Source organism: Molossus molossus, unplaced genomic scaffold (genome assembly GCF_014108415.1).
Source record: "Molossus molossus isolate mMolMol1 unplaced genomic scaffold, mMolMol1.p scaffold_m16_p_12, whole genome shotgun sequence".
Classification (NCBI taxonomy): Eukaryota; Metazoa; Chordata; class Mammalia; order Chiroptera; family Molossidae; genus Molossus; species Molossus molossus.
The window spans coordinates 71,256,220-71,281,537 of NW_023425347.1; the positions used below are offsets into that span (position 1 = coordinate 71,256,220).

At 45.5% G+C, this 25,318-nt stretch overlaps 2 protein-coding genes across 2 annotated transcripts; one reads left to right on the forward strand and one right to left on the reverse strand.

Moving 5' to 3' along the window:
• The first annotated feature begins 5,547 nt into the window (after positions 1 to 5,547).
• PRDX1 (peroxiredoxin 1) lies at positions 5,548 to 17,357 on the forward strand. The gene is made up of 6 exons (XM_036255946.1): positions 5,548 to 5,647; positions 8,340 to 8,456; positions 10,196 to 10,349; positions 10,708 to 10,830; positions 11,864 to 11,994; positions 17,005 to 17,357. Exons 2-6 carry the CDS (start codon positions 8,351 to 8,353, stop codon positions 17,088 to 17,090), a joined length of 600 nt encoding a protein of 199 aa, XP_036111839.1. The 5' UTR covers positions 5,548 to 5,647; positions 8,340 to 8,350; the 3' UTR covers positions 17,091 to 17,357.
• A 1,779-nt stretch (positions 17,358 to 19,136) lies between these two features.
• Positions 19,137 to 24,305, reverse strand: MMACHC (metabolism of cobalamin associated C). The gene is made up of 4 exons (XM_036256613.1): positions 24,223 to 24,305; positions 20,957 to 21,151; positions 20,120 to 20,272; positions 19,137 to 19,669 (listed from the first exon to the last, which is right to left on the reverse strand). Exons 1-4 carry the CDS (start codon positions 24,301 to 24,303, stop codon positions 19,253 to 19,255), a joined length of 846 nt encoding a protein of 281 aa, XP_036112506.1. The 5' UTR covers positions 24,304 to 24,305; the 3' UTR covers positions 19,137 to 19,252.
• Positions 24,306 to 25,318: the final 1,013 nt, after the last annotated feature.

Consider the following 25,318-nt stretch of genomic DNA (forward strand, 5'->3'; position numbering starts at 1 on the left):
TGGAGCCAGGGACACACTGCAACTGAGGTAGATGCCCTCAACGGGAACTGAACACAGGTCTCTCTGGTCTGTGGGCCAATGCTCTAACCACTGAGCAAAACCGGCCAGGGAAATGGTAATTTTCTTTTGAAGTAGGTCAATGTATTGTTAGTTTAATCTGCCTATACCATTAATCATCCTCTGTTAAGCTCTAAAATCTATGTCTCCCCTGCCTCCTCAAGAAGAAAATGAATAATGCCAAATAACTATTCAGCCTCAGGCAGGGATAGAAAAACAAATAAAATAATCACTACTGCTTTGGCTGGTTTAGCTCAGCAGTTAGAGCGTTGGTTGGACGACCAAAGAGCCTTGGGTTCGATTCCAGTCAAGGGCACATACCTCGGTTGCAGTTCGGTCCTAGCCCTGGTTGGGGTCTTGCAGGAGGCAACCAACTGATGTGTCTCTCTCACATTGATGTCTCTGTGTCTGTCTATGTCTGTCTCTCTCCTAACTCTATTTGAAGATAAATAGAAAATATCCTTGGGCGAGGATAAAAAAAAATAATAAATAATAATAATCACTACTGTTGCAAGGTAGGATGATAAATACCAAAAAGGAATTTGAGATGTTCAGTCAGCATGACACAGCACTTCCCCATTTCCTATCCTGCTATAAGGTCTAAAGAAATTTGTAGGATTGTAGGGGGTAGGAGCAGAAAAGGGGAACATAACACTATTTATTAAATGCTCCTATTTTATTTATTTGTATTTTAAAAATATTTTTTTGTTAATCCTAGCGTGAGGATATTTTTCTGTTGATTTAAAAAAAAATTTTTTTAAAAAAATTCCTCACCCAAGGACATTTTTTTGCATTTATCTTCAGATACAGCGGGAGGGAGACAGGGAGGGAGAGAGAGAGAGAGAAGCATCGATGTGAGAAAGACACATCGAGTGGTCGCCACCCACACGACCCCAACTGGGGCCGGGGACAAACCGAAACTGAGATACATGCCCTTAGCAGGAACTGAACCCGGGACTCTCTGGTCCACGGGCCGACGCTCTAACTGCTGAGCCAAACCGGTCAGGGCTCCATTGATTTTTAATTTTTTTTTTCTTTATTGATTTTATTTATTTATTTAAAAAATTTTTTTTTCTATCCTCACTCGAGGACATTTTTTGATATTTTGTTCAGATAGAGTGGGAGGGGGAGAGAGAGAGAGAGAGAAACATCGATGTGAAAGGGACACATCGAGTGGTCGCCACCCACACGACCCAATCAGGGCCGGGGACAAATTGCAACCGAGGTATGTGCCCTTAACGGGAACCAAACCCAGGTCTCTCCAGACCGCAGGCCAACGCTCTAACCGCTGAGCCAAACCGGCCAGGGTTCTTTATTGATTTTAGAGAAAGAGGAAGGTTGAGGGAGAGAGAGATGAAAACATCGATGAGAGCCCTGGCCGGTCGGCCTGCGGACCGGAGAGTCCTGGGTTCAGTTCCCATTAAGGGCACGTACCTCGGTTGCAGTTTGTCCCCAGCCCTCGTTGGGTTGTGTGGGTGGCGGCCACTCGATGTGTCTTTCTCATGTCGATGTTTTTCTCCCTCTCTTCTTCCCTGTCTCCCTCCTGCTCTATCTGAACATAAATGCAAAAGTGTCCTCAGGTGAGGATGAAAAAAAAAAAAGAAAACATCAATGAGAGAGAACATCGACTGGCCACCTCCTTCATGCCCCCCACTGGGGACAGAGCCCACAACCTGAGCATGTGCCCTGACCGGGAATCGAACCCGAGACCTCTTGGTGCATGGGTCGATGCTCAACCACTGAACCACACTGGCTGGGCTCCATTGATTTTTAGATAATATGGAAGGGAGGGAGGGAGAGAGAAACATTGATGTGAGAGAGACACATGGATCAGTTGCCTCCCGCTTGACTCTTTTTTTTTTTTGTACGTGCCCCTATCAGGAAGCGAACCCCAGACTCTCTAGTCTGCAGGCCATCGCTCCAACCGCTGAGCCAAACTGGCCAGGGCCTGCATGACTCTTAACACAGGATGCCCTCGGGGCAGGGGATTGAACCTGCAACCCAGGTACACACTTTTGACCTGGAATTGAACCCTCGACCATTCCGTCCCTGAGCCAATGCTCTAACCACTGAGTCAAACTGGCCAAGGCAAATGCTCCTATTTTAACATCAGGTGCTCTGTTGTTTTCTTTTTCTTTTTTCTTTTTTGGGTATATACCCCTAGTGGGAACCGAACCCAGGACTCTCTGGTCCACAGTCCAACGCTCCAACTGCTGAGCCAAACTGGCCAGAGCTGCTCTGTTGTTTTCTGAGGGGCCCAAAGATAGATGTGATCCAAATTTTACCCTCTAGAAAATCAGCCTAGCAAGGAGAGGCAGACATATAAACAAGTAAAATAGCTTAATGTTTGTTGTTATTATACAGGCTATTGTTTTGATACAAAGGAAAGGATAATGGACACCGGGGATGAGCAAAACTCAGAACAGCTTCAGAGGAATTCTGGGGATGAACCAAGGTCAAGAACAGCTTCAGAGTAAGTAATGCTTTAACTGAGTCTTTTTTTAAAATTTTTTTTTTATCCTCACCCGAGGACATTTTTCCATTTTTTTGTTCGGATAGAGTGATAGGAAGAGAGAGAGAGAGAGAGAGAGAGAAACATCGATGCGAAAGGGACACATCGAGTGGCCGCCACCCGCACGACCAACCAGGGCCGGGGACAAACTGCAACCAAGGTACATGCCCTTAGCGGGAACCGAACCTGGGTCTCTCTGGACCGCAGGCCGACGCTCTAACCGCTGAGCCAAACCGGCCAGGGCCTGAGTCTTTTTTTTTTAAATTTAAGGTCCCTTCTAGCTTTTAAAAAATTTATTTATTTACTTATTTTTGTTACAGATGTTTCTCCTTTTTTCCCCCATTGACACCCTCCTCTCAGTCCTGCCCCCCCCCCCCCCCCCCGTCTCCTTTAACTGAGTCTTTGATGACGTTTTCTCTAGGCCAACTATGTTTCTGAGACAGCACAGGGACCTGGGCTGGGTATCCCAAGGACACTGGATAAGAAAAACCACAGAGCTGCCCCTCTTGGGGATCCCTGGGATGCAAAAAGGTGAAAAAAAAAAAACCCAAAACAAAACCACACACACACACACACACACACACAAACCCACCACAAGAATATAATTATCCCTCCTCTTCCTAGGAAAAATGTCTTATCTCCCTTTTAAGGTCTTGCTTCTCATACACTGATAAGCAAAATTCCACAAGCCTGCCCCCCCCCCCCCCAAAGCTCCCCTTTTCACAAAAGTCTGCTTTGTCCCCAGCTTATAAAAACAGCCAAGCACTGTGGCTGGTTTGGCTCAGTAGTTAGAGCGTCAGCCCTCGGACCAATGAATCTTGGGTTTAATTCTGGTCAAGGGCATGTACCTCGGCTGTGGTTCGTCCTAGGCCCTGGTCAGGGTCGTATGGGAGGCAACCAGTTGATGTTTCCCTCTCACATCAATGTTTCTCTCTCTGCCTCCCTCTTTCTCTCTCCCTCCCTCCCACTCTATTTGAAGATAAAGGAAAAATGTCCTTGGTGAGGACTGAAAAATAAAATAAAATAAAAACAGCCAAGCAGAGCCAACCACCTAACCAGGTCAGAGATCCTTCCTTTTGTCTACCAGAGGTGGGAAACCTTAGAAGGCCTGCAACATCATATGCCTCACCAAATTAGCCTGACCAAATATAGAAGGCTAGTTTTTGTTTTAATCCTCACCCGAGGACATTTTTGCATTTATCTTCAGATAGAACAGGAGGGAGAGAAGGGGGAAGAGAGAGAGACATATCGATGTGAGAGAGACACATTGACTGGTTACCACTCACACAACCCCAACCAGGGCTGGGGACAAACCACAATTGAGGTATGTGCCCTTAGCGGGAACCGAACCGGGACTCTCTGATCCGCAGGCCAATGCTCTAACAGCTGAGCCAAACCAGACAGGGATAGAAGGCTAATTTAAAAAAACGTGTTCAACTTTTATTTATTTATTTATTTTTGTGGTATGTGCCCTTAGCAGGAACCGAACCCGGGTCTCTCTGGACCGCAGGTCAACGTTCTAACCTCTGAACCAAACCGGCCAGGGCTTAAGTGGATAATTTTGTATGGCCCTGGAATGATGTTATAAATATCCAAATGGCCCTTGGCAGAAAAAAGGTTCCCCATCCCTGCACCTTGTGCTCTGGCATAAGCTTAATAAAAATCTGAAAATTTCTCTGGGGGTTCCCCCATATTTCTATCTTAGGGAACCCAAGAATCCCAGTGCTGGTAACATTTCTTCACGCCTGAGCAAATGCCTGAAGGTTTGAAACAGCTACACCCTGTTCTGGGTGTTACAATCAAGAAGCAAGAGCCCGCCCTGGTCAGTTTGGCAGTTGGAGCTTCCGCCGGGTTCGGTTCCCGCTAGGAGCGCGTACCAAAAAACAAAAACAACAAAAAAGAAGCAAGAGCCCTGGCCACTTTGGCTCAGCGGTTAGTGTGTGTTGGCCTGCGGTCCAGAGAGACCCGGGGTTCGGTTCCCGCTAAGGGCATGTACCTCGGTTGCAGTTTGTCCCCAGACCTGGTTGGGTTGTGTGGGAGGCAGCCACTTGATGCGTTCCTTTCACGTTGATGTTTCTGTCTCTCTCTCCCCCCCCCACTCTATCTGAACAAAAAAACAAAAAAGTGTCCTCGGGTGAGGATAAAAAAAAGAAACAAGAGTTATAGTAATAACAGCGAACATTTCTAATGTGTAGTAAGAACCGAGTACCCTGCTAAATAGATGATCTCAAAAAAGAATTAATAGTATTCTCATTTTTTTTCGCTTATCCTCACCCGAGGACATTTTTCCAGTTTTGTTCAGATAGAGTGGGAAGGAGAGAGAGGGAGAGAGAGAACATTCCCATTTTATAGGTAAGAAAAGTAAGGCTAAGTGATTGGGACTCTTGCCTGATGGCCACACATAAAATGGCAGTGAGAAGCTTGAATTCAGGAAATTGCTCCAGTTTTTTAAACCACAAATCAGAGGAGTGACACGGTCAGATTTCAAAAGTCCCACCAGGCACAGTGGAAAGGAAGTATGGGAGACGGAAAGCAGCAATCCTGTAATTATAACAGTGAAGGAGGCTAAGCACTGAGGGGTCCTGAGGGTCAGCACAAAGTCAGAGAATATGGGGACCTGGGTGGAATACTTGGTTAGATAGCTCACAGGTCTTTCTGAGGGGGTAGCGGCGAGGACTTCCTCCCTGGTTTGGGTTTTGAGGGCGAGGCGTGCACCCCTCTACGCCCCGGTTGCCGAAGAGATCCAGGATAATGGAGGCGCTAGGTTTTGGAGAAGATCAAGAGTGTGTGCCTCACTTTCGGACCCCAACCGTCGGTGGCAGGTATGGAGAATCGGTACTTTGGGCACCTGAGCTCGCCCCCTAGGGACTAAAAGCGCTGAGTCATCCCGGCTGGGTGTGTTGGATCTGGGCGGGGCTCCAACCTGACCCCTCTCCCTTCTCCCCCTCGCTCACCCCCGACCCGCTCTGACTCTCGCGAGAGCCCTACAGGCTATAAAGGCAACGCAGCGATTGCGCGCGGGCGCTTCGTGAGTCGTCTTCCTCATTTACTGGTCTTGCTATATTTGCTTCAGTGCTGGTGAGTGTGTGGGCAGCGGGGCCTCTGCAAGCGAAGCGCTCCATGTCACTTCTTACTCCTCCTCCCCGGGGCTCGTGGGGCTCGCGTGGGAGTGCAGTGGCTTGGGAGGCGTCCGGGCTTGGCCTGCCGCCCAACAGTGGTCCGGCGGTTCGCGCACCTTCACGTGGGCCCACCTGTGGGTCCTGGGGTCTGGGTGAACCCCAGGTCTAACATCAGTTCGAATCTCGTCTTTCCCCGGCAACCCGAGCAGAGGGCGCTGATTGGCTTGGTGGGACCGGCTGGTGGTGGTGGTGGGGGGGGTCCCCTCGATGGGTCTCCTGCCGGACGATTCGAGAAGCTTCTAGAATGGACCCGGAAACTGACCTTAGGCCACCCCTCTGTCTTGTGGTAGGCTTAAAGGCTGTACCTGGCCCGGGGCCGTTACTAATTGTGAAGCTTCGGATATTAAGATTCCCTTCCTGCCTTTATTTTTCTATCTGCAGAGTGGGGTTTGTGGTGATCCCAAATGTCCTCGGTGAAGCCTTCTTTTTTTGCTGGTGCCGAAGTGCTAGGGGGGAGTGGCAAAAGGGGGGGTACCTTAAGTGGGGTTTGAGGGCGTGATTTTGCCAGGAAGTTATTGGGCAGATCTGAGGAGTTCCACCCAGGCTAAAAGTCCAGCGGGCTTTACCCGATTGGTCAGGCTTTAGTGGACATGGGGGCCACCTGGAAAAGCAGGTTTGGACGAGGCCATTTATATTAGGGCCACACCCTATATTTGGTAGCCAAGTTGCAACGTCCCTTACTGGTTTTTTTGTTTTTTTTTTTGGTTATTAAAGGTATTAAGTAGTAAAAAGTTTGAGATGCTCAGTACTCAACAACGTTTCTTTCGATTGGGTTGTGGTAGTATGAACCCCAAACCTTTGGTACTTGAAAATTAGCTTCTTGGGGCTTTCAAACCAATGGCTTACTGGGTCTAAATCGAAATCTTTTTTTTTTTTTTTAATCCTCCCCCGAGGATATTTTTCCATTTTTTGTACAGATAGAGTGGGAGGGAGAGAGAGGAAGGGAAAGAGAGTGAGAAATATCTACGTGAAGGGACACATCGAGTGGCTGCCACCCGCACGACCAACCAGGGCCGGGGACAAACTGCAACTGAAGCACGTGCCCTTTGCGGGAACCGAACCCTGGTCTCTCCGGACCGCAGGCCGACACTCTAACCACTGAGCCAAACTGGCCAGGGCTCTAAATCTAAATCTTAATACTTTGGTATTGACCTGGGTGAATCCAGTGTAACATTGCTTTTTAGCAATAAATTGATTCTTGTACTTATTGCCCCAAAATCTTGGCCCCGAGCTCAGAAACCATTTTTTTTTTTTTTTTTTTTTTTTTAATCCTCACCAGAGGATATTTTTCCATTTTTTGTACAGATAGAGTGGGAGGGAGAGAGAGAGAGAAACATCGACGTGAAAGGGACACATCGAGTGGCTGCCACCCGCACGACCAACCAGGGCCGGGGACAAACTGCAACCGAAGTACGTGCCCTTAGCAGGAACCGAACCCGGGTTTCTCCAGACCGCAGGCCGACGCTCTAACCGCTGAGCCAAACTGGCCAGGGCCAGAAACCATTTTTGAAAGGACTTATAGGGCATAAACACAACACCTAAAGTTTTGAAATGAGCAGAACCCAGGTCTTGCCTCTTACAAAGTTGGATTGGCTTTAGTGTATGTGTTCTTGGAAAATCTGCCTGAAGAATATCAAGTGTGCTTCCCACATGAACACAGATGGAAGCATAGTCCAGGGAAAGGATAACATTACCCGATTTTAGGAGTCGGGCACCTGGGCATTGTGCATTTGCGTTTAGGTTTGAGTTTGAGTTTCTAACCCTCCCCCCCTTTTGTTTTTGTGTGAGGAAAATGCCATTTCACAAATGATGGTTCAGAAAAAGTAATAGAGGTTACTTCAATTTATAAAGGAATTGCTATTTTTAAATGAAAACAAAAGCTGATATTCAGAGATGTGTGATACCTGGTTTTGTTTCAAAAATTAGAAAGATAAGCTTATGCTTCTTTTTTTATCCTCACCAGAGGACTTTTTTTTCCCATATTTTGTTCAGATAGAGTAGGAGGGAGAGAGAGAGAGAAACATCTACGTGAAAGGGACACATCGAGTGGTTACCACCCTCATGACCCAACCAGGGTGGGGGAGAAACTGCAACCAAGGTATGTGCCCTTAGCGGGACCGAACCCAGGTCTCTCTGGACCGTAGGCCTATGCTCTAACCGCTGAGCCAAACCGGCCAGGGCAAGCTTATGCTTCTTAACTAATATAAAAGTACACAGGGCCACCAGACAAATCCTTTATTGTTCCACAGCTCAGTCTAAGTTGATGAAGGGTACTGGTTATCTAGGAAAAGAAGACTTGTTAAAAACTTATTTCCTGCCCTGGCCGGTTTGGCTCAGCGGTTGAAGCATCGGCTCACGGTCTAGAGAGACCCGGGTTCGGTTCTCGCTAAGGGGACGTACCTCTGTTGCAGTTTGTCCCCGGCCCCAGTTGCGGTTGTGTGGGTGGCGACCACTCGATGTGTCTCTCTCACATCGATGTTTCTCTTTCTCTCTTCCTCCCTCTCTCCCTCTCGCTCTATGAATGCAAAAAGTGTCCTCAGGTGAGGATTAAAAAAAAAAAAAAAAATTATTTCCTTTTTTATCTTTTCCAGCTAATAGCAAGATGTCTTCAGGACATGCTAAAATTGGTCACCCTGCTCCGAACTTCAAAGCCACAGCAGTTATGCCAGATGGTCAGTTCAAAGATATCAGCCTATCTGACTACAAAGGTAAGAGTAGTTGCATTTCATTTAGGTTCATTGAAATGCAACTATTTTGCTATCTAGGGATGACTTCTTCAATTTTTGTATCTCCGGATGTTTGACTGTAAAATGATTTATGTCTCCTAGATCAAGGTGTTTAGGGTGGTAGGCTGTTGCCTTTAAATTGAAGTGAAGTGGTGATTATCAACAGTTATAACGGTAGTTATCCTAGGTCCAGACTATTCTGGAGAAAGCACATGCTTCATTATGCCTGAACTAATATATTAACTCAGTTATCTTGTCAGTACTCCTCAATTGTATTATTGGAGATAGTCTTATTATCTCAGTCTCTGTTTCACTGTAAGAGGTCTTCAACAATTTATAGTCTCAGAGCTTGTATTTGGAGCTGTGACACTGCTTATTCAGTTTATGAAATATGCGTCATAGTTACTGTATTTATTGTTAGAGGGTGTAGGCAAATTCCCTTGATTGTCTTGCCCTCAGAGGAGATTTGATGTCATTGTTGGAACAGCTCTCCTTTCTGGTAAAGCTTCATGCAGACACTTGTCAAGTTCTAATAAGACTCTCCTTTACCTCACAGTTGGGAGGAGCTGGGTCTTCTGGCACAATTGAATGCAAACCTCAAACTCGTGTCAAATATACTTTTTTAGTGATGAGTAGTAATCAGTTCCTGTAGTCAGCTTTAGGTAGAATATGTAATTAGGTTTCCTAACACATTTGTTGATTGGAATGATAGCAGGTTAGTGGGACCCTATGAAGGGAAGCTTCTGGCAAACAAGGTAAGTAGGATCATAGGGAGGTGACCCTGGCCCAAGGATAAGGGCAGGACATTTAGGAAGGGCTGCTCTCTGCCTTCTAGGGCTTGACCTGCTGAGGCTTCAAAGTGCTTTTTAGGGAAACCCCTGGAGAGGTTCTTGAAGGATTTTCTAGTGATTCTAATTTTCAAAGTGAATGTCAAAGGAACAACTTCTTTTGACTCTCAAACATTGTTGCTGCCTAGAAGTATGTTAGTATTTGGAACTGTTCTAATAGTTCAGCTCATTAGGTGTGAGAGGCTACCTGGCCAGTGGAAGTTCTTCTCAACCTATAATCTGAGTGATTTTAGTAAAATTCCAACCAGAAAGTCCTGTTTCCTACTAGGATTTTTGGAATGTTTGCCATATAAAATTTTTCTTATGAGGCTTGTTAGGAACATATTTGTGATGCTTCAGGTGATCACTTAAACCTTACCTGTTCCATTATTGTGGTTCATTGTAAAAGAAGTGCAACAACGGCTTGGATTTCCTCTTGTTGGTCTCTTACTACCCTGCAGCAGATAATTCAGCATTTCAGCTTTTTATTGGGTACTGATTGTAAGCATTGGCATTGAGCTATCCAGTACATAACTGCATTCTTGCTTTTGTTCCTTGGAGAACACGTCTGTGCTAATTTTAACTACCCAGAAAAGATCGAAATTAGACTGAACAGTGTTTGATCTGTAGTTGGCAGCTAATATGGAGGCAGAAAAATAAAGCATGGACTGAAGGGAGCTTTTTTTTCATCCAGGTCCTTTTGCAAGAGGTTCTGAAAGTAGCTGCCAGGAAACATCTGTGTTTGAGCATCTTGGCATCTAGCAATTATGTCTGGCATCAACTTAAAAAGGCTTTTTTTTCCCATAGGAATATCCATTTAGTTTTCTATTCTGTATAAAGTAAGGATGTCTGTTTTAAAGGTTAACTTGGGGCTCTTTCTTATTTTTTTTCCAGGAAAATATGTGGTGTTCTTCTTTTACCCTCTTGACTTTACCTTTGTGTGCCCCACGGAGATCATTGCTTTCAGTGATAGGGCAGAAGAATTTAAGAAACTCAACTGCCAAGTAATTGGTGCTTCTGTGGATTCTCACTTCTGTCACCTGGCATGGTAAATCTGTTTGTCCATTTGGCATGTGGACTTTTCAAGCAGGAACTGGGACTTGAAGGCTTTGGCAATAGATTTTTCTCAAGGTTCTTCATGGAAGGAGTATAAAGGCCCTGACTTCCTCTTGTTGCTTTCTTATTACTTGGCAGCAGAGGAGAAGGAGCTTGGATTGCAGCTGAGTATACCCTGGTGATCTTAAATAACTGTCCTTAGCCATTCACTTTACTGCTGGAAAAAGTTTGAAGTTTTGGGGGAAGTGAGGTTAGGAATGTTGGAAAGGGGGAGGGTATAGATACAGTTAATGTGTTTGCTACACAAGAGTTTGAACGAATGTGATTTATATGTGTGCCTTTTGCTATAGGATCAACACACCCAAGAAACAAGGAGGACTGGGACCCATGAACATTCCCTTGGTATCAGACCCCAAGCGCACCATTGCTCAGGACTATGGGGTCTTAAAGGCTGATGAAGGCATCTCATTTAGGTATATACCTGCACTGGGGTGGTGTTGGGGGGCTGACATTCATCAGGATCAATATGATTGGCTGAGGACCTTTCATTCAGAGATAGGTAAAGCCCTGATCTGTACAGACTCCTTTCTCATTTCATAGTTTAAATCAGTTTTGTTAAGAAATAATTGATATACATCATTGTATTAAATTTAAGGTATAAAGTATGATGGTCTTATTTCATTCTTTATGCAGGGGCATTCTCATTAAGGGCAAGGCCTGTACAAGTCTGAGCTCATTTCCTCATTTCCTTTACTTCTTTTTAAAAATATTTTATTTTATTATTATTTTTTTATCCTCACCCGAGGACATTTTTTCCATTTTTTGTTCAGGTAGAGTGGGAGAGAGAGAGAAAAGAGAGAGAGAACATCGATGTGAAAGGGACACATCGAATGGCTGCCACCCGCATGACCCAACCAGGGCCGGGGACAAACTGCAACCAAGGTACGTATCCCAAGCGGGAACCGAACCTGGGTCTCTCTGACGCTCTAACCGCTGAACTAGCTCAGCTAAACCTCTAACTGCTGAGCCAAACCGGCCAGGGCTCCACTGATTTTTAGATAGAGTGGGAGGGAGGGAGGGAGAGGAAGAGAGAGAGAAGAAACATCAGTGTGAGCGACACATCTATTGGTTGCCTCCCAAATGATCCCGGTTAGGGTTCAAACATGTAACCCAGGAACATGTCCTTGACTGGGAATTGGACCCAAGACCCTTTGGTCCACGGGCTGATGCTCTAACTCTGAGCCAAATTGGCCAGGGCTCCATTGCTTCTTTATTCTAACAAACCAGTTTTTAATTTTTGAAAATTTACTGATTGATTTTAGAGAGAAATAGAGATTTGTTGTTCCACTTATTTATACATTTATTGGTTGCTCCTTGTATGTGCCCTGACCAGGTATCAAACCTGAAATCTTGGCATATTGGGACAATGCTCTAACCAACTGCTTAACAACTCAGTATTTAAACCGGTGTTGCCTCTTCCTCAAACCTTCAATCTTTTCTTTCCAGGGGCCTTTTTATCATTGATGATAAAGGTATCCTCCGCCAGATCACCGTAAACGACCTTCCTGTTGGCCGCTCTGTGGATGAAACTCTGAGACTAGTTCAGGCTTTCCAGTTTACTGACAAACATGGGGAAGGTAATTCATTGTACTTGATGGCAAGACAACACAGTGGTGGTCAGGTGGGAAAGGAACAAAGTCTACCAAATGAGGAATGTTGATTATGTCTCTTCAAGAAATTGAGGAGTCTGGATTATAGTAGGTTGTGGGGGTGGGGTATTAGAAAAGCTGGGGGAGGAGAATATAAAGGCTTTTTATTCCAACTGCATATTCCCAGCTTCCACCCTGCTCATTTTGAATTACTCACTGCTGCAGATTTAATTAGAGAAGTATAAGAGGATCTCATAGGTGTATAAGGGTGAAATGAAAGGTTGAGAATCACATCTAGAGAGAAAGTGTGCCCTTCTTGACAAGTGTTTATTGGGAGAAGAGTTAATCCCTGTAGTCTGTATTTGTTTTAATGTTTTGTTTTTGGTTTTCAGTATGTTTTTGTTGATTTTAGAGAGAGAGGAAGGGAGAAGGGGACAGAGAAACATCCATTGGCTGCTTTCTGCACACCCCCCTGCTGGGGATTGACCCTGAAACCCTGGCTTGTGCCCTGACCTGGAATCAGGCCAGTGACCTGTAGGTGCATGGGATGACACTTGACCAACGAGCGCCACACTGACCAGCGCTCTTTTATTGGGATTTTAAAAAAATAAAGGTACTATATGACTGGTTTTGAGATTTGGAAAATAAAAGGACTAAGACAACTTAACCAAAGACAATAATAGGCAGATCCAGCTAATACATTTCTGTCTTTCAAAAATATATTTGGCACTGGCCAGTTTGGTTCAGCGGTTGGAGCATCGGCCTGCGGTCCCGAGAGACCTGGGTTCGGTTTCCGCTAAGGGCGCGTACCTCAGTTGCAGTTTGTCCCCGGCCCTGGTTGGTCATGCGGGTGGCAGCCACTCGATATGTCCCTTTCACATCTATGTTTCTCTCTCTCTGTTCCTCTCTCTCCTTCCCACTCTGCCTGAACAAAAAATGGAAAAATGTCCTCAGGTGAGGATAAAAAAAAAAAAAGCCTACTTTAAAAAAACATATATATATATATATATATGTATATTTGAGGAGAGGTTAGAGTTAGAGGATTTCAAATGAAATATCAAGGTTCTTCATTTAGAATTTTCAGGATCAGAGATGCATGTGTGAGTTTGACATTGTAAAATCTAAACATGGCTGAGCAGATTCAATTTAAGATTTTTAATCTGGCATTTGCTAAGAGTATAGGCCCTTTTTTTTTTTTTAATTGCTCCAGCACTAGTACTTCTCTCCTTAAATACTCTGATTGCAAGTAGTGAACTACTTGATCCCAGCTTTCAAATTTGTAAGGCTGTAGCCTTTTTACCCCTCCCCCAACCCCCACCAAGTGCAGTTGTTGCTGGAATGAAATAACCTTATCCCAACTGTTTGTTTTAAGGACTCGGCTCCTGAGTCTGCACATGCTGGGTATGCAGGGAAGAGGACCTTGAACCTCCCCACCCCCAACTTAATGTAGTTGAGAACAAGATAGTTGTGATTAAGTGCTACTGTCAACGGATCAAGTGCACAGGTGGACTTGGACAATTTTTTTTTACTATATTTCATTTTTTCTAGAAGTTAAATATTTCAAACTAGCTTTCTAAGGTGCATTCAATTCTGATACTGTGATTAAAGAAGATGGAAGTTTTAGTTTGGATTAGTGTCGTCTGTTTGGGGAACCCAAAAATGAAACTTGGCTCTAGTGGAAGGCCAAGATGGGTCTGTGAGCACTGATATCAGAAGGCACCATTTGCAGAAGTTCCTGTGGGGGTAGATTGAAGCAGCAGACAGTTACTGAGACTGCCCCCTGGTGGGGGATGAGGTTCAACATAAAGACAGGAGGGTGGGCAAAATTAGCCCTTTACTGGATTTTGGGAAAGGACCTTGCATGTAGGCTAGACTGTTTTTTGTTGTTGTTTTTTTAATCCTCACCCGAGGACACTTTTTGATATTTTGTTCAGATAGAGTGGGAGGGGGAGAGAGAAACATCGACATGAAAGGGACACATTGAGTGGCTGCCACCCGAATGACCCAGCCAGGGCTGGGGACAAACTGCAACCGAGGTATGTACCCTTAGTCGAAACCAAACCCGGGTTCCTCTGGACCGCAGGCAGACGCTCTAAACGCAGAGCCAAACTGGCCAGGGCACATGTGTTGTTTGACAGATAACTCTACCTTCCTGTTTTTTCCTGAGATTTAATTGACATAACAGTTTCAAGTGTGCGATATGATTTGTATTTATATATTCTACATTCCTGTTTGGTTTTTTCCCCTTATTTTTGATACAATCCTGTTTTTAAGGACCAATAAACCAATACTTAAACACAGTACATAGTATACATAGTAAAATATTAGAATAAAAATGCCAAGCCATTTTTTTAGGTAATTATAAAAAGTTGAAAAGTGATGTGTGGGGCCTTTTGTGTTGGGTTCTTCTATGTTGGGGAAGTTCTCTCATACTGAGATTACCATGATTGGTGTCATTTTCTCCTTGGAGAGTCAGGTACTTCCAGCTGTGTTTGAAAGCTGGTTTATGTGGTACTCAACCAATTCTGCTGGATTCCATATTAATTTTGAAAAACCAAAACTTGGATTTGAGTGAAACATCCAAGCGTGGATCTTTCTGATTTATTGGTATGGCCTTCAGTGCCATGAGGCTTTAGTGCCAAGGAGACTAAGATGTTAAGGTCTCTCTATGCTGGTTCATTATTCCTCCTGTCTTTGTGTCATTGTATTTGGGTTGTTCTTCTAAAGCTTTATGTTGTCTTCCTAGACAAAAGAATCTTTTTGATGTCCTGTTAGCCCACTGCCAAATTTTTGGCTGCCAGTGGCCTGGTCTTTGCTTTCATGCTGCTCTTTGTTCTCTGTAGCTTGTTTATGAATAGGACCTGTGTTTTAACCCTTTGGTGCCATTAAAGACAGTGATTGTGTAACAATCAAATGGGGGTTTCAGGAGAGTAATGGCAGCTGAGTCTGACAAAAAAAGAAAAACATTGATCAGCTACCTCCTGCACGACCCCCAACTAGGGATTGAGCCTCTAACCTGGGTATGTGCCCTGACTGGAAATTGAACTGGGACCTCAACAGTGCATGGGACGATGCTCAATCCACTGAGCCACACCGGCCGGAGCCAATTTTTTTTTTCCTTATTGATTTTAGAGAGAGGAAGGGAGGTAGAGAGAGAGAAAGATACATCAATTAGTTGTTCCACTTATTCATGCATTCATTGGTTGATTTTTGTATGTGTCCTGACAGGGACTGAACCCACAACCTTGGCATATCAGGACAGTACTCTAATCAGCTGAGCTACCCAGCCAGGGCGACTTTCACATTTTGAAAAATATTTTTTCAGTTATGGTTAACATTCAATATTGTTTTGTATTAGTTTCAGGTGTACTGCATAGTAGTAAGATAATCTCATAACTTACAAAGTGTTCCCCCAATATTTCCAGTACCCACCTGGCACCATACACAGTTTTTACAATATTATTGACTATATTTCCTATGCTTTACATCCCCATGACTGTTTTGAAAATATATATATATATATATATATATTTTTCTTTATTGATTTTAGAGTCATACTGAGCCCCGCCGGCCAGGCAATTTGTACTTCTTAGTCATTTCACCCTTTTCACCCAGTCCCCATTCCCTCTCCCCTCGGCAACCACCAGTCTGTTCTCTGTATCTGAATATTTCAGTTTTGTTCGTTTGTTTATTTTGTTCACATACAAGTGAAATCATAATGGTATTTGTCTTTCTCTGACTTACTTGATTTCATTTAGCATAATACCCTCTAATTCCATTCATGTTGTCACAGTTGGCAAAAGTGTCCTCAGGTGAGGATTTAAAAAAAAAAGGTTGACCATCAGAGAGGGAGAGAAAGGTGATTTGCTTTCCACTGATTTTTGAATTCATTGGTTGATTTTTGTGTGTTCCATGACCGGGGATTGACTCTGCACCCTTGGCATGTTGGGATGACACTGCAACCAACAGAGATACTTGGTCAGGGTGGTCATTTATTGTTTTGAGTTATTTTTCTGTAAGTTAGGGGTCTAGTGTCATTCTTTTTTTTTTTTATCCTCACCCGAGGATATTTTCCATTTTTTTTTTTGTACAGATAGAGTGGGAGGGAGAGAGAGAGGAAGGAAGAGAGAGAGAGAAACATCGACGTGAAGGGACACATCGAGTGGCTGCCACCCGCACGACCAACCAGGACCGGGGACAAACTGCAACCGAAGTACGTGCCCTTAGCGGGAACCGAACCCGGGTCTCTCCGGACCGCAGGCCGACGCTCTAACCGCTGAGCCAAACCGGCCAGGGCTCTAGTGTCATTCTTTTACTATGGAGGTACAGCTGTCCCAGCACCATTTTTTTTTTTTTAAGAGCATTTAAACTTATTTATTTATTTATTTATTTTTTATCTTTGCCCGAGGACATTTTTCCATTTTTTGTTCAGATAGAGTGGGAGGGAGAGAGAGAGAGAGAGAAACATGGATGTGAAAGGGACACATCAAGTGGTTGCCACCTGCACGACCCAACCAGGGCCAGGGTCAAACTGCAACCGAGGTACGTGCCCTTAGCGGGAACCAAACCTGGGTCTCTAGACCACAGGCCAATGCTCTAACCGCTGAGCCAAACTGGCCAGGGCTAAGCTTATTTTTTAAAAGATGTATTTGAAGCGTACATACAATTATAGAAAACATGAATACGCATTTACCTACTACCTACTGTTAACGAGTCTTGTCTTACATGCTTTAGACACATTCTCAGAACAAAACACATGGTTGAAGCTGTTGCTTAATTTAAAATTGAATTTCAGGTGCTGAATGAATCAAGTAGGTATAATAGTAATAGGGCTCTGATGAAGATTAAGTTGCATGTTTATTTTTAGCCTTGCAGTAAAAGGCTGAATGATCCTACACTGTAGGTTAGGTTTCTTGGTGTTTGAGTGTTTCAGGTCCTTTGGGCCATAGGTACTCACCACTGAGCAAATTATTAAATAATGGTAACTTTCTCTTGCAGTGTGCCCAGCTGGCTGGAAACCTGGCAGTGATACCATCAAGCCGGATGTCCAGAAGAGCAAAGAATATTTCTCTAAGCAGAAGTGAGCACTGGGCCATTATAGGGTTATGAGGCAGTGTACAGCCTTAAGAACAAAACCTCTTTTACTATTGTCATGCTTAAAACATGAGCTCTTAGACTTAGCTTAGGTGTGGCCTTTTATGTAGGGTTTTGGGAGGTCAGCTTTTCTTCATCTGGAGGAAGTAATCTGAACTTATGGAGCAAGCCAACTGATGTGTACAGTAGTGGGACATCACCTTTGATCTTTAGTAGTTTCTATTAAACTTTAACTGAGAGCTTGTTGTTTCTTCATTTTAGGGGGCATTAGTCTTTGATTTATTCTTTCCTTTCCTTCCTTATGGGAAAATGAGAAGAGCTGCTTCAGAATCAGGAAATCATAGAGGAGAAATGCAAGTAGACACAGGGAATGGAAGAATGGAACTGAACAAACATGCTAACATTCTGTAAAGAAGAGCAAGACCTCTCTGATGTTATCCTAGGGTGGTGGGAGAGAGAAACATCAATGTGAGTGAGACACATCAACTGGTTGCCTCCCGCACGACTAGGGCCGGGGACCAAACTGCAACCAAGGTACGTGCCCTTGATCAGAATCGAACCTGTGATTCTTTGGTCTGCGGGCTGACACTCTAACCACTGAGCCAAACCAGCCAGGAGGATTGACTTTTTTTTTTTTTATCCTCACCTGAGGGCATTCTTCCAATTTTTGTACAGACAGAGTGGGAGGGAGAGAGAGAGAGAGAGAGAAACATCGACACGAAAGGGACACATCGAGTGGCTGCCACCCGCACGACCAACCAGGGCCGGGGACAAGCTGCAACCGAAGTACATGCTCTTAGCGGGAACCGAACCCTGGTCTCTCCGGACCGCAGGCCAACGCTCTAACCGCTGAGCCAAACCGGCCAGGGCTTGACTTTTTTTTTTAATCCCTACCTAAGGATGTATTTTTATTGATTTTCAGAGAGAGTGGAATGGAGTCATTAATGTGAGAAAGATTGATTGGTTGCCCCTGTACATCCTGAGTGGGGAACAAACCTGCAGCCTAGGTATGTGCCCTGACTGGGAATCAAACCCTCAACCTTGTGGTGTATAGGATGATGCTCCAACCAACTGGGCCACCCACTCTGGACAAGGTTGTCTTTTTCTGATGAAAACCTGCTATTGAGTCTGTAAACTTTGCATTAGAGACTCTGTAACTGAAAAGGGAAGACAAATACAAGGCTGGTATTTGTAAGATAGAACTTTCAGAATCAAAAGCACAGGGTTGAACACTCTCACCTTCCTTGGGTTCTAGCTTTTATCAGCTACCCCAGCCTACTTATCCCTCCAGTATTCGGACAGCAAGATACGTGAGTAGCAGTACAGAATTCCCAGGGCCTTCAAGAACAGGTGATACGCCCTGGCCGGTTTGGCTCAGTGGTTAGAGCGTCGGCCTGTGGTCCGGAGAGACCCGGGTTCGGTTCCCGCTAAGGGCATGTACCTCGGTTGCAGTTTGTCCCTGGCCCTGGTTGGTCGTGCGGGTGGCAGTCACTCGATGTGTCCCTTTCACATCGATGTTTCTCTCTCTCTCTCTCTCCCTCCCACTCTATCTGTACAAAAAATGGAAAAATGTCCTCAGGTGAGGATGAAAAACAAAACAAAACAAAAAGAACAGCCGGTACACTTCTTACTGTGTGCGAGGCTCAAACACTTCTTACTGTGTGCGAGGCTCTGTTCAGAAATGTTTTATGTGTATTCAGTCCACACAACACTATGAGACATTATTTATTTATACCATTATTTAGAAGATAGAACTTTAAGAATCAAAAGTACATATCAGATAGCATCTTGGAGCACTGTAGAGAAATGCTAACAGGTAATAAAGACCCCTTTGTCCTTGTAACAAGTAGCATCTTCCAGCACTGCAGAGCAATGGTAACAGGCAGTGATTCCATATTCCAAGGCAAGTGGGAATTCAGTATCTGCCTTGGTCTTTTTTTCTATAGAAATATTAACTAACACTGATTTCTTGGTCTTTAATTTCTTGTTGTCTTGATCAAACTTCTCTGAACCTTGTCTTCATTGAAGATCTCTACTATAATGCTTTTATCAAAAGTAATTATCTTTTACCCAAAATAAAACCTTGCCTTGCCAAAGCCAAGTCTTAGCAGGTACCATTGGTATAAATAAGGATCCCACAGGGAGGAGGGTATCAAGGGTCAGGGGATGCAGGTGGTGAGACCTTGGGGCTTAGCCATCCCTTGACTCTGCTGAGATTCTGGGGCTTAGGTATGAGTGTGGTAAAGAGAAGCTCAGGGGATGCAGAGCTAGGCTCCTCTGAGGGTTGGGCCAAGCCCAACAAGGCCAAGCGTTGAGCAGGTGGACTGGAAAAGTAGGCCTTCTGTTCTTCTGAGTAGCGTTCCTCAGGTATCACAGCATCCCTGTAAGCCCAGTCACGCCAATGAAAGTTGAAGCTTTCAAGCAAAGCGATTCGGTCAGTTCTTCTTGGTACACAGTCGAGGGGTTTAGTGGGCAGCAGATGTGGCACCTCTATTCCTGGCAGCAGCACTACGCCTCGGATGGCAAACCAGCCCCCAAATCGGGGATGTATGCACACACCTGATATATGCTGGGGAGAGGGTAAAGAAAAGCAAGGTCATAGACATCATTGTGGCACCAAATTCAACTACTATCACTGCAACTAGGCTTATTCACTTATTCTCAATGGATACTGATTCCACATGTGAGCCTCTGTCACTCTTGTAGCTGAGCTCCCTCATTTCACCTGGACAGCCCTTTTCATGAGCTCACTAGCCATGAGGGTTTCTTAAGCTGAGCCTCAACTTCAAAGCCTCACCACTGATCTAATCACTGCTCTGTCCCCTCCATTCTGTAACGGTTTTACCGACTAGGTTCTCTGACCTGTCCCCAGGTGGGACCAGAAAGCACATGGGGCTGGACCCCTGGGCAGGGAATACCTTTGTCCTGGGTTGTGTACAAACTCCTTTACCCATGGGAAGAGGAAGAATGAGGCTTCACTATTTTCTTAGTGTCTAGTCATTCATACTTGTCCTCTGACCTGGGTCCCCCAGGGGTCAGCCTCTACATCGTGTCGTTGGTAGTAGTAAGCAGCCCCTGCCACATGTGCTGCCGTCTGGGCCAGAATCTTGGGGCGCCGGTTGGGGTGTACCTCATAGTCAGCGATAACTTCCATCTGCAGCTCTGGGAGGCTCTGGGGTGGAGGACAAGATGGAGGCTTTAGCATAAGAGGAATCCTGACCTTTCCTTAAACATCCCTGATTTGTATTAACAAGGTCCTGTCCTTAGAAGTTATGTTTGAAGGGAAACTGGGGGAGGTGTCCCAGTGTGAAGAAAATGATATTCTGTCCAGGAGGGCCCATGTTTGAAGGTCTTGTTCAGAAACCTCCATTATGAGGGGTAACTTGACTCTGCCCTCCAGAGTTGCAGTGTGGAGGAAGACATGGGAGACTCAATGTATGTAAGTATGTACATATGAGTGTGTGGTGGGGAAATATTTTGTCCTCAAAAGGCCCCAAGACAGCATAAAGCTTCCAAGGGCAAAGACAGGTGAGAGATGCCTTGGAGATATTGGGCTTATTTCTATTTCATTTGGAGGTCAAAGGAAATCTAGTCTCAGGTTCATATAGTCACCCATTGGTGTAGGGTGAGTGAGATGGATTTCAGACCTAGAGGGCCTGCTAGGGGAAGGTGGCCAAACCTGGACTGAGAAGGCAGAATGGGGAGAGATCACAATGTCAAGGCTGGCTTTAGGATATCATCCTACCTGGAAAGTGACTCTTAACCCTATGGAGAGGTCTAGATCCTGCATTGAGCTTGGAGGAGCTTGAAGCAGTTGCAGATTTTGAAGCTAGGGGAGGATATGAAAATTGCTCACCTCTCTAACACGGCCCAGGTGGTAGGCTACACATTGGTCCACAGGGTCAGTCAGTGGTTGGAGGCAGCAGCTCTGCAGGAAGGGTTTGAGGGCCCGGTCAAACATAGCAGGTGTGCTGAGTACCAGGAAGGCCAGGGTAGGTCCTGGCAGGGGCAGGTGGAAGACTGGAGGTAGGAGTGCATTGTACCATGCCACCTGGAACAGAGAAAATTCATACCTTAACTTGGCATTCAAGGCCTCATATATCTTGCTCCAGCCTCCATCTCATTCACTCAATCATTTCCTTTTTGTTTTGTTTTTGGTAATCACGTGAGGATATATTTCCATTGATTCTTTTCAGATAGAGTGGAAGGGAGGGAGGGAGAGAGAAATATCGATGAGACACATCAATTGGTTGCCTCCCACACAACCCCAACCAGGGCTGGAGATTGAACTTGCAACTCAAGTACATGCCCTTGACCAGGAATTGAACCTGTGACTCTTTCATCCATGGCCCGAGGCTGTAACCACTGGGCCAAACCGGCCAGGAATCAACCACTGAACTTCTACTGATGCTCTGTTATGTGTATTTACGGGGATACTTGCTTGAATTTGACAGGGAGTTTAGAATAGAGAGGCAGATATTTCACGAACAACTAGGAACAAAAAGAAATTGATTGAACTGTGATTGGTGCAATGACAGAGCCAGGTGAAAGTCCCCTAAAATTAGAAAAGGCTTCTTGGGCCCTGGCCAGTTTGGCTCAGCAGTTAGAGCGTCGGCCTGCGGTCCGGAGAGACCCGGGTTCGGTTCCCGCTAAGGGCACGTACTTCGGTTGCAGTTTGTCCCCGGCCCTGGTTGGTCGTGCGGGTGGCAGCCACTCGATGTGTCCCTTCACATCGATGTTTCGCTCTCTCCCTTCCTCTCTCTCCCTCCCACTCTATCTGTACAAAAAATGGAAAAATATCCTCGGGTGAGGATAAAAAAATAAAATAAAATAAAATAAAAATAATGTGAAAAAAAAGAAAAGGCTTCTTGGGCCCTGGCCAGTTTTTCTCAGTGGTTAGAGCATCGGCCTGCGATCCAGAGAGACCTGGGTTCGGTTCCCGCGAAGGGCACGTACCTCGGTTGCAGTTTGTCCCTGGCCCTGGTTGGGTCATGCGAGAGCTGTCCCTTTCACGTTGATGTTTTTCTCTCTCTCTTCCTCTCACTCTATCTGAACAAAAAAAATGGAAAAATGTGCTTGGGTGAGGATTAAAAAAAAGACTGGGAGGGAAGGTGACAGGTTGATGTGGAGAGGGAGAATCTGGTGTGTATTCTAAACGGAGGTGACAGCATAAACAGTGAGGTCAAAAGCACAGTACATATTTGGAGAATAACAAATTGTCTAGTTTGATAGAAATGAAGGGTTTATGGCCGGTTTGGCTCAGCGGTTGGAGCATCAGCCTGTGTACCAGAGAGTCCTGGGTTCAGTTCCTGCTAGGGGCACACACCAAAAAAAACAACAAAAAAAATCCCCAAAAAACAGAAATGAAGGATCTATAGGGGTCAGCAGAGGGAGAGAAGGCTGTAGAGATCAGTAGGAGTGAGTGAGATTGTGACTGGTATTCAAGAATACCAATTAAACCCTGGCCGGTTTGGCTCAGCAGTTAGAGCATCAGCCCATGGACCAGAGAGAATGGTTCCCGCTGGGGACATGTGCCTCGGTTGCGGTTTGTCCCCGGCCCTGTGTGGGAGGCGGACACTCCATGTGCCCTTTTCACACTGATGTTTCTCTCTCTCTCTCCCTCCCACCCTATCTGAACAAAAAATGGAAAAATGTCCTAGGGTGAGGATAAAAAAACAAAGGATACCAATTAAGGAAGATGGGTCTAATTTAGTAATAATGCAGGGCTACTGAAGACTTGAGTAAACTGACATGATCAGTTTTTAGAAAGATCAATCTGGCTGCAGTGTGGAGGATGGATTGGAGGCAAAATGACAGCAAGGAGGCTATTGCAGTAAATTCAAATGAGAAATGGCCTGGACCAGAGCATAGATGTGTTGGATGGAAGAAAATGGATTTGGGAAATTCAGGAGACAGGTCCTGGTGGCTGACTGGATGGGGCAATGGGGAGGTGAGTGAACTAGGAGCCTAGAATGACTAGCAGGGCTTCAGTACAACAGCTTCAACTACCCAAGTCCACCTGATCTACCACATGGGCATCTTTACTGTCCCCCATACCTGCTATCCACCACTTCCTTCACTCAAGCTGTTCCTCATATTTGGGATGTATATAACCCTCCTTTCTTCCAATCTATCTTTTCATATAAAACTCAACTCAGAGAGACCCGGGTTCGGTTCCTGCTAAGGTCACGTATCGCAGTTGCAGTTTATCCCTGGCCTCGGTTGGGTTGTGCGGGTGGCAGCCACTTGATGGGTACTTTTCACGTCGATGTTTCTCTCTCTTTCTTCCCCTCTCTCCCTCCCATTCTATCTAAACAAAAAATGAAAAAAAAAAAAAAAAATGTCCTCAGGTGAGAATTAAAACAAAAAAACAAAAAACACCTCAACTCCATTTTTTCTGGAAAGTTCTCTCTCAAACTAGTCCCAACCTACTCCTTCCTCCATATTTTTTCCCAGCACTGCTGTGGGCCACTCAGTGGAAGGGGTGAGTGGGCTGTCTCTTAAACATCAGGCAAAGGGTTCAGCTGAGCTGATTTAGCTTTGTGTCTAAGTATACAGCTCAGTGGAGGGGGCACTGGATAAGGAGTAAATGGACTTAATGTAAACGGGAAGGCTGTGGTGCCAGATTTGTGTGTCAGTCGGGTGTAGTTTCTATACCCAGCCCAGTGCTGGTGATTGACAACATTATGAATTATCCTTCTGTTGGTGGATGGAACAAACCAGCAAGTTATTTGCTTGTTCAACACCAGGAATGCCTTTCCCTTCTCAAATGACCTAAATCCTAGTTATGCAAACCTTCCTGGACTTGCCCTCTCCTAACTCCATCAGGAAGCTTCCAAGGTGACTCTGACCCCAAGGGTGCCTTTCTTTCCGTAGATTATGTAAGTGACAGAACCACAAGGTTACTGGATCATATAGTGTCTCTTAGTCTGGCATAGCGGGTAAAAGGACGGACGTGCGACAGCTCCTCCCTTCCAAGCCCCGGTTACATTCTGTCCGGGTAGGTCATATGGACACGGGACCAGAGGAGCTCTGGAAGGACCAGAAGGCTTCCAGCCTACGCCGGTAGCACCGAGGCCAATCATATACCTCACCCTAGCACTACAGGAGAGAGAAACCAACCTGGAAGGGGTAAACCTCGAAGCCAAAAGGGCACAACGTGTCCTCAATCTTCTTCTTCAGCTCTGCGACTTGCGGCTCCATACTGCACGCTACACGCTGAGCTTGCTGGGGAATGGAGTCTCACGGATAACCTGGGCCGTTGATTTTCAGGGTAGCTTGGACTCCATTTCCCAAGAACTTGTGGGACCCGTGGCGGGACACAGTTGACCCTGCGCCATGCATCCTGGGATACGTAGTTCATTTGGTCCTTGGAAACAACCACTACAGAATCAGGAAGACTCGTTTTTCCAGCAAGCTTCACGGTGAGGGTGTGCATACACGTATTGTCTCCAGGGAAACGTAGTTCGGTAGCCTCCATCGCGAGTTGTCTCTGCGGGAAACGAACTCAGTTTCCCAAGTGGCGCTGCGGCAGCCAGTCCAAAGTTAGACTTTCCAGGCCTACCGGAGGTTTTGAACTCTGCAGCGGCAGTAGTAGCTGGGATAGAATCAGCGTGATGGCGCCTATATCCTGTGTCTGGGGAGGTCTCGACCAAGGTTCGCACCATAAACTACTTACTGATATGTGCATATCAGGGTATCCTCGTTTTCCCCCAGTCCCCCAAGAACGCCTCTTCCCTGACTAGTCCCAGAGGCGCAGTTTTGGCCTGATATTGCACCCCTACCCTTAGTATTCTTTCTTTTAACCTGACGTTGTGGTCTTTCCTGGGCTGTACGTCGGTTGCCCCTTGCTGGGAGAGCAAGGGCACAAGACGCCAGGGAGACAGACCCCCTGCCGCAGGCCTGAGCTGGTCTGAGCAGCGGGACGCATTTCTCAGTGCTACTGACAGAAATGTGGCCAGGATTAAGGTACGGGAAGTAAGGCCCGGTGTTTAGGAGTGTGGATTAAAGGACTCTGACAGATCTCATTGAACATGCACGTGTTTCTTTTGTAGCAGCGGTTGGATCACCTTGGCGTCTCTGCTGCTGGTAAGTATTGTCCCTTTTTCTACCCCTTCAGGATCTTTCTTTACCAGTGCCTGTACCATCCACTATTCCTTCCAAGTGTCCAACTATATCCTTCCTCTCCCTCTCTCTCTCTCTCTCTCTCTCTCTCTCT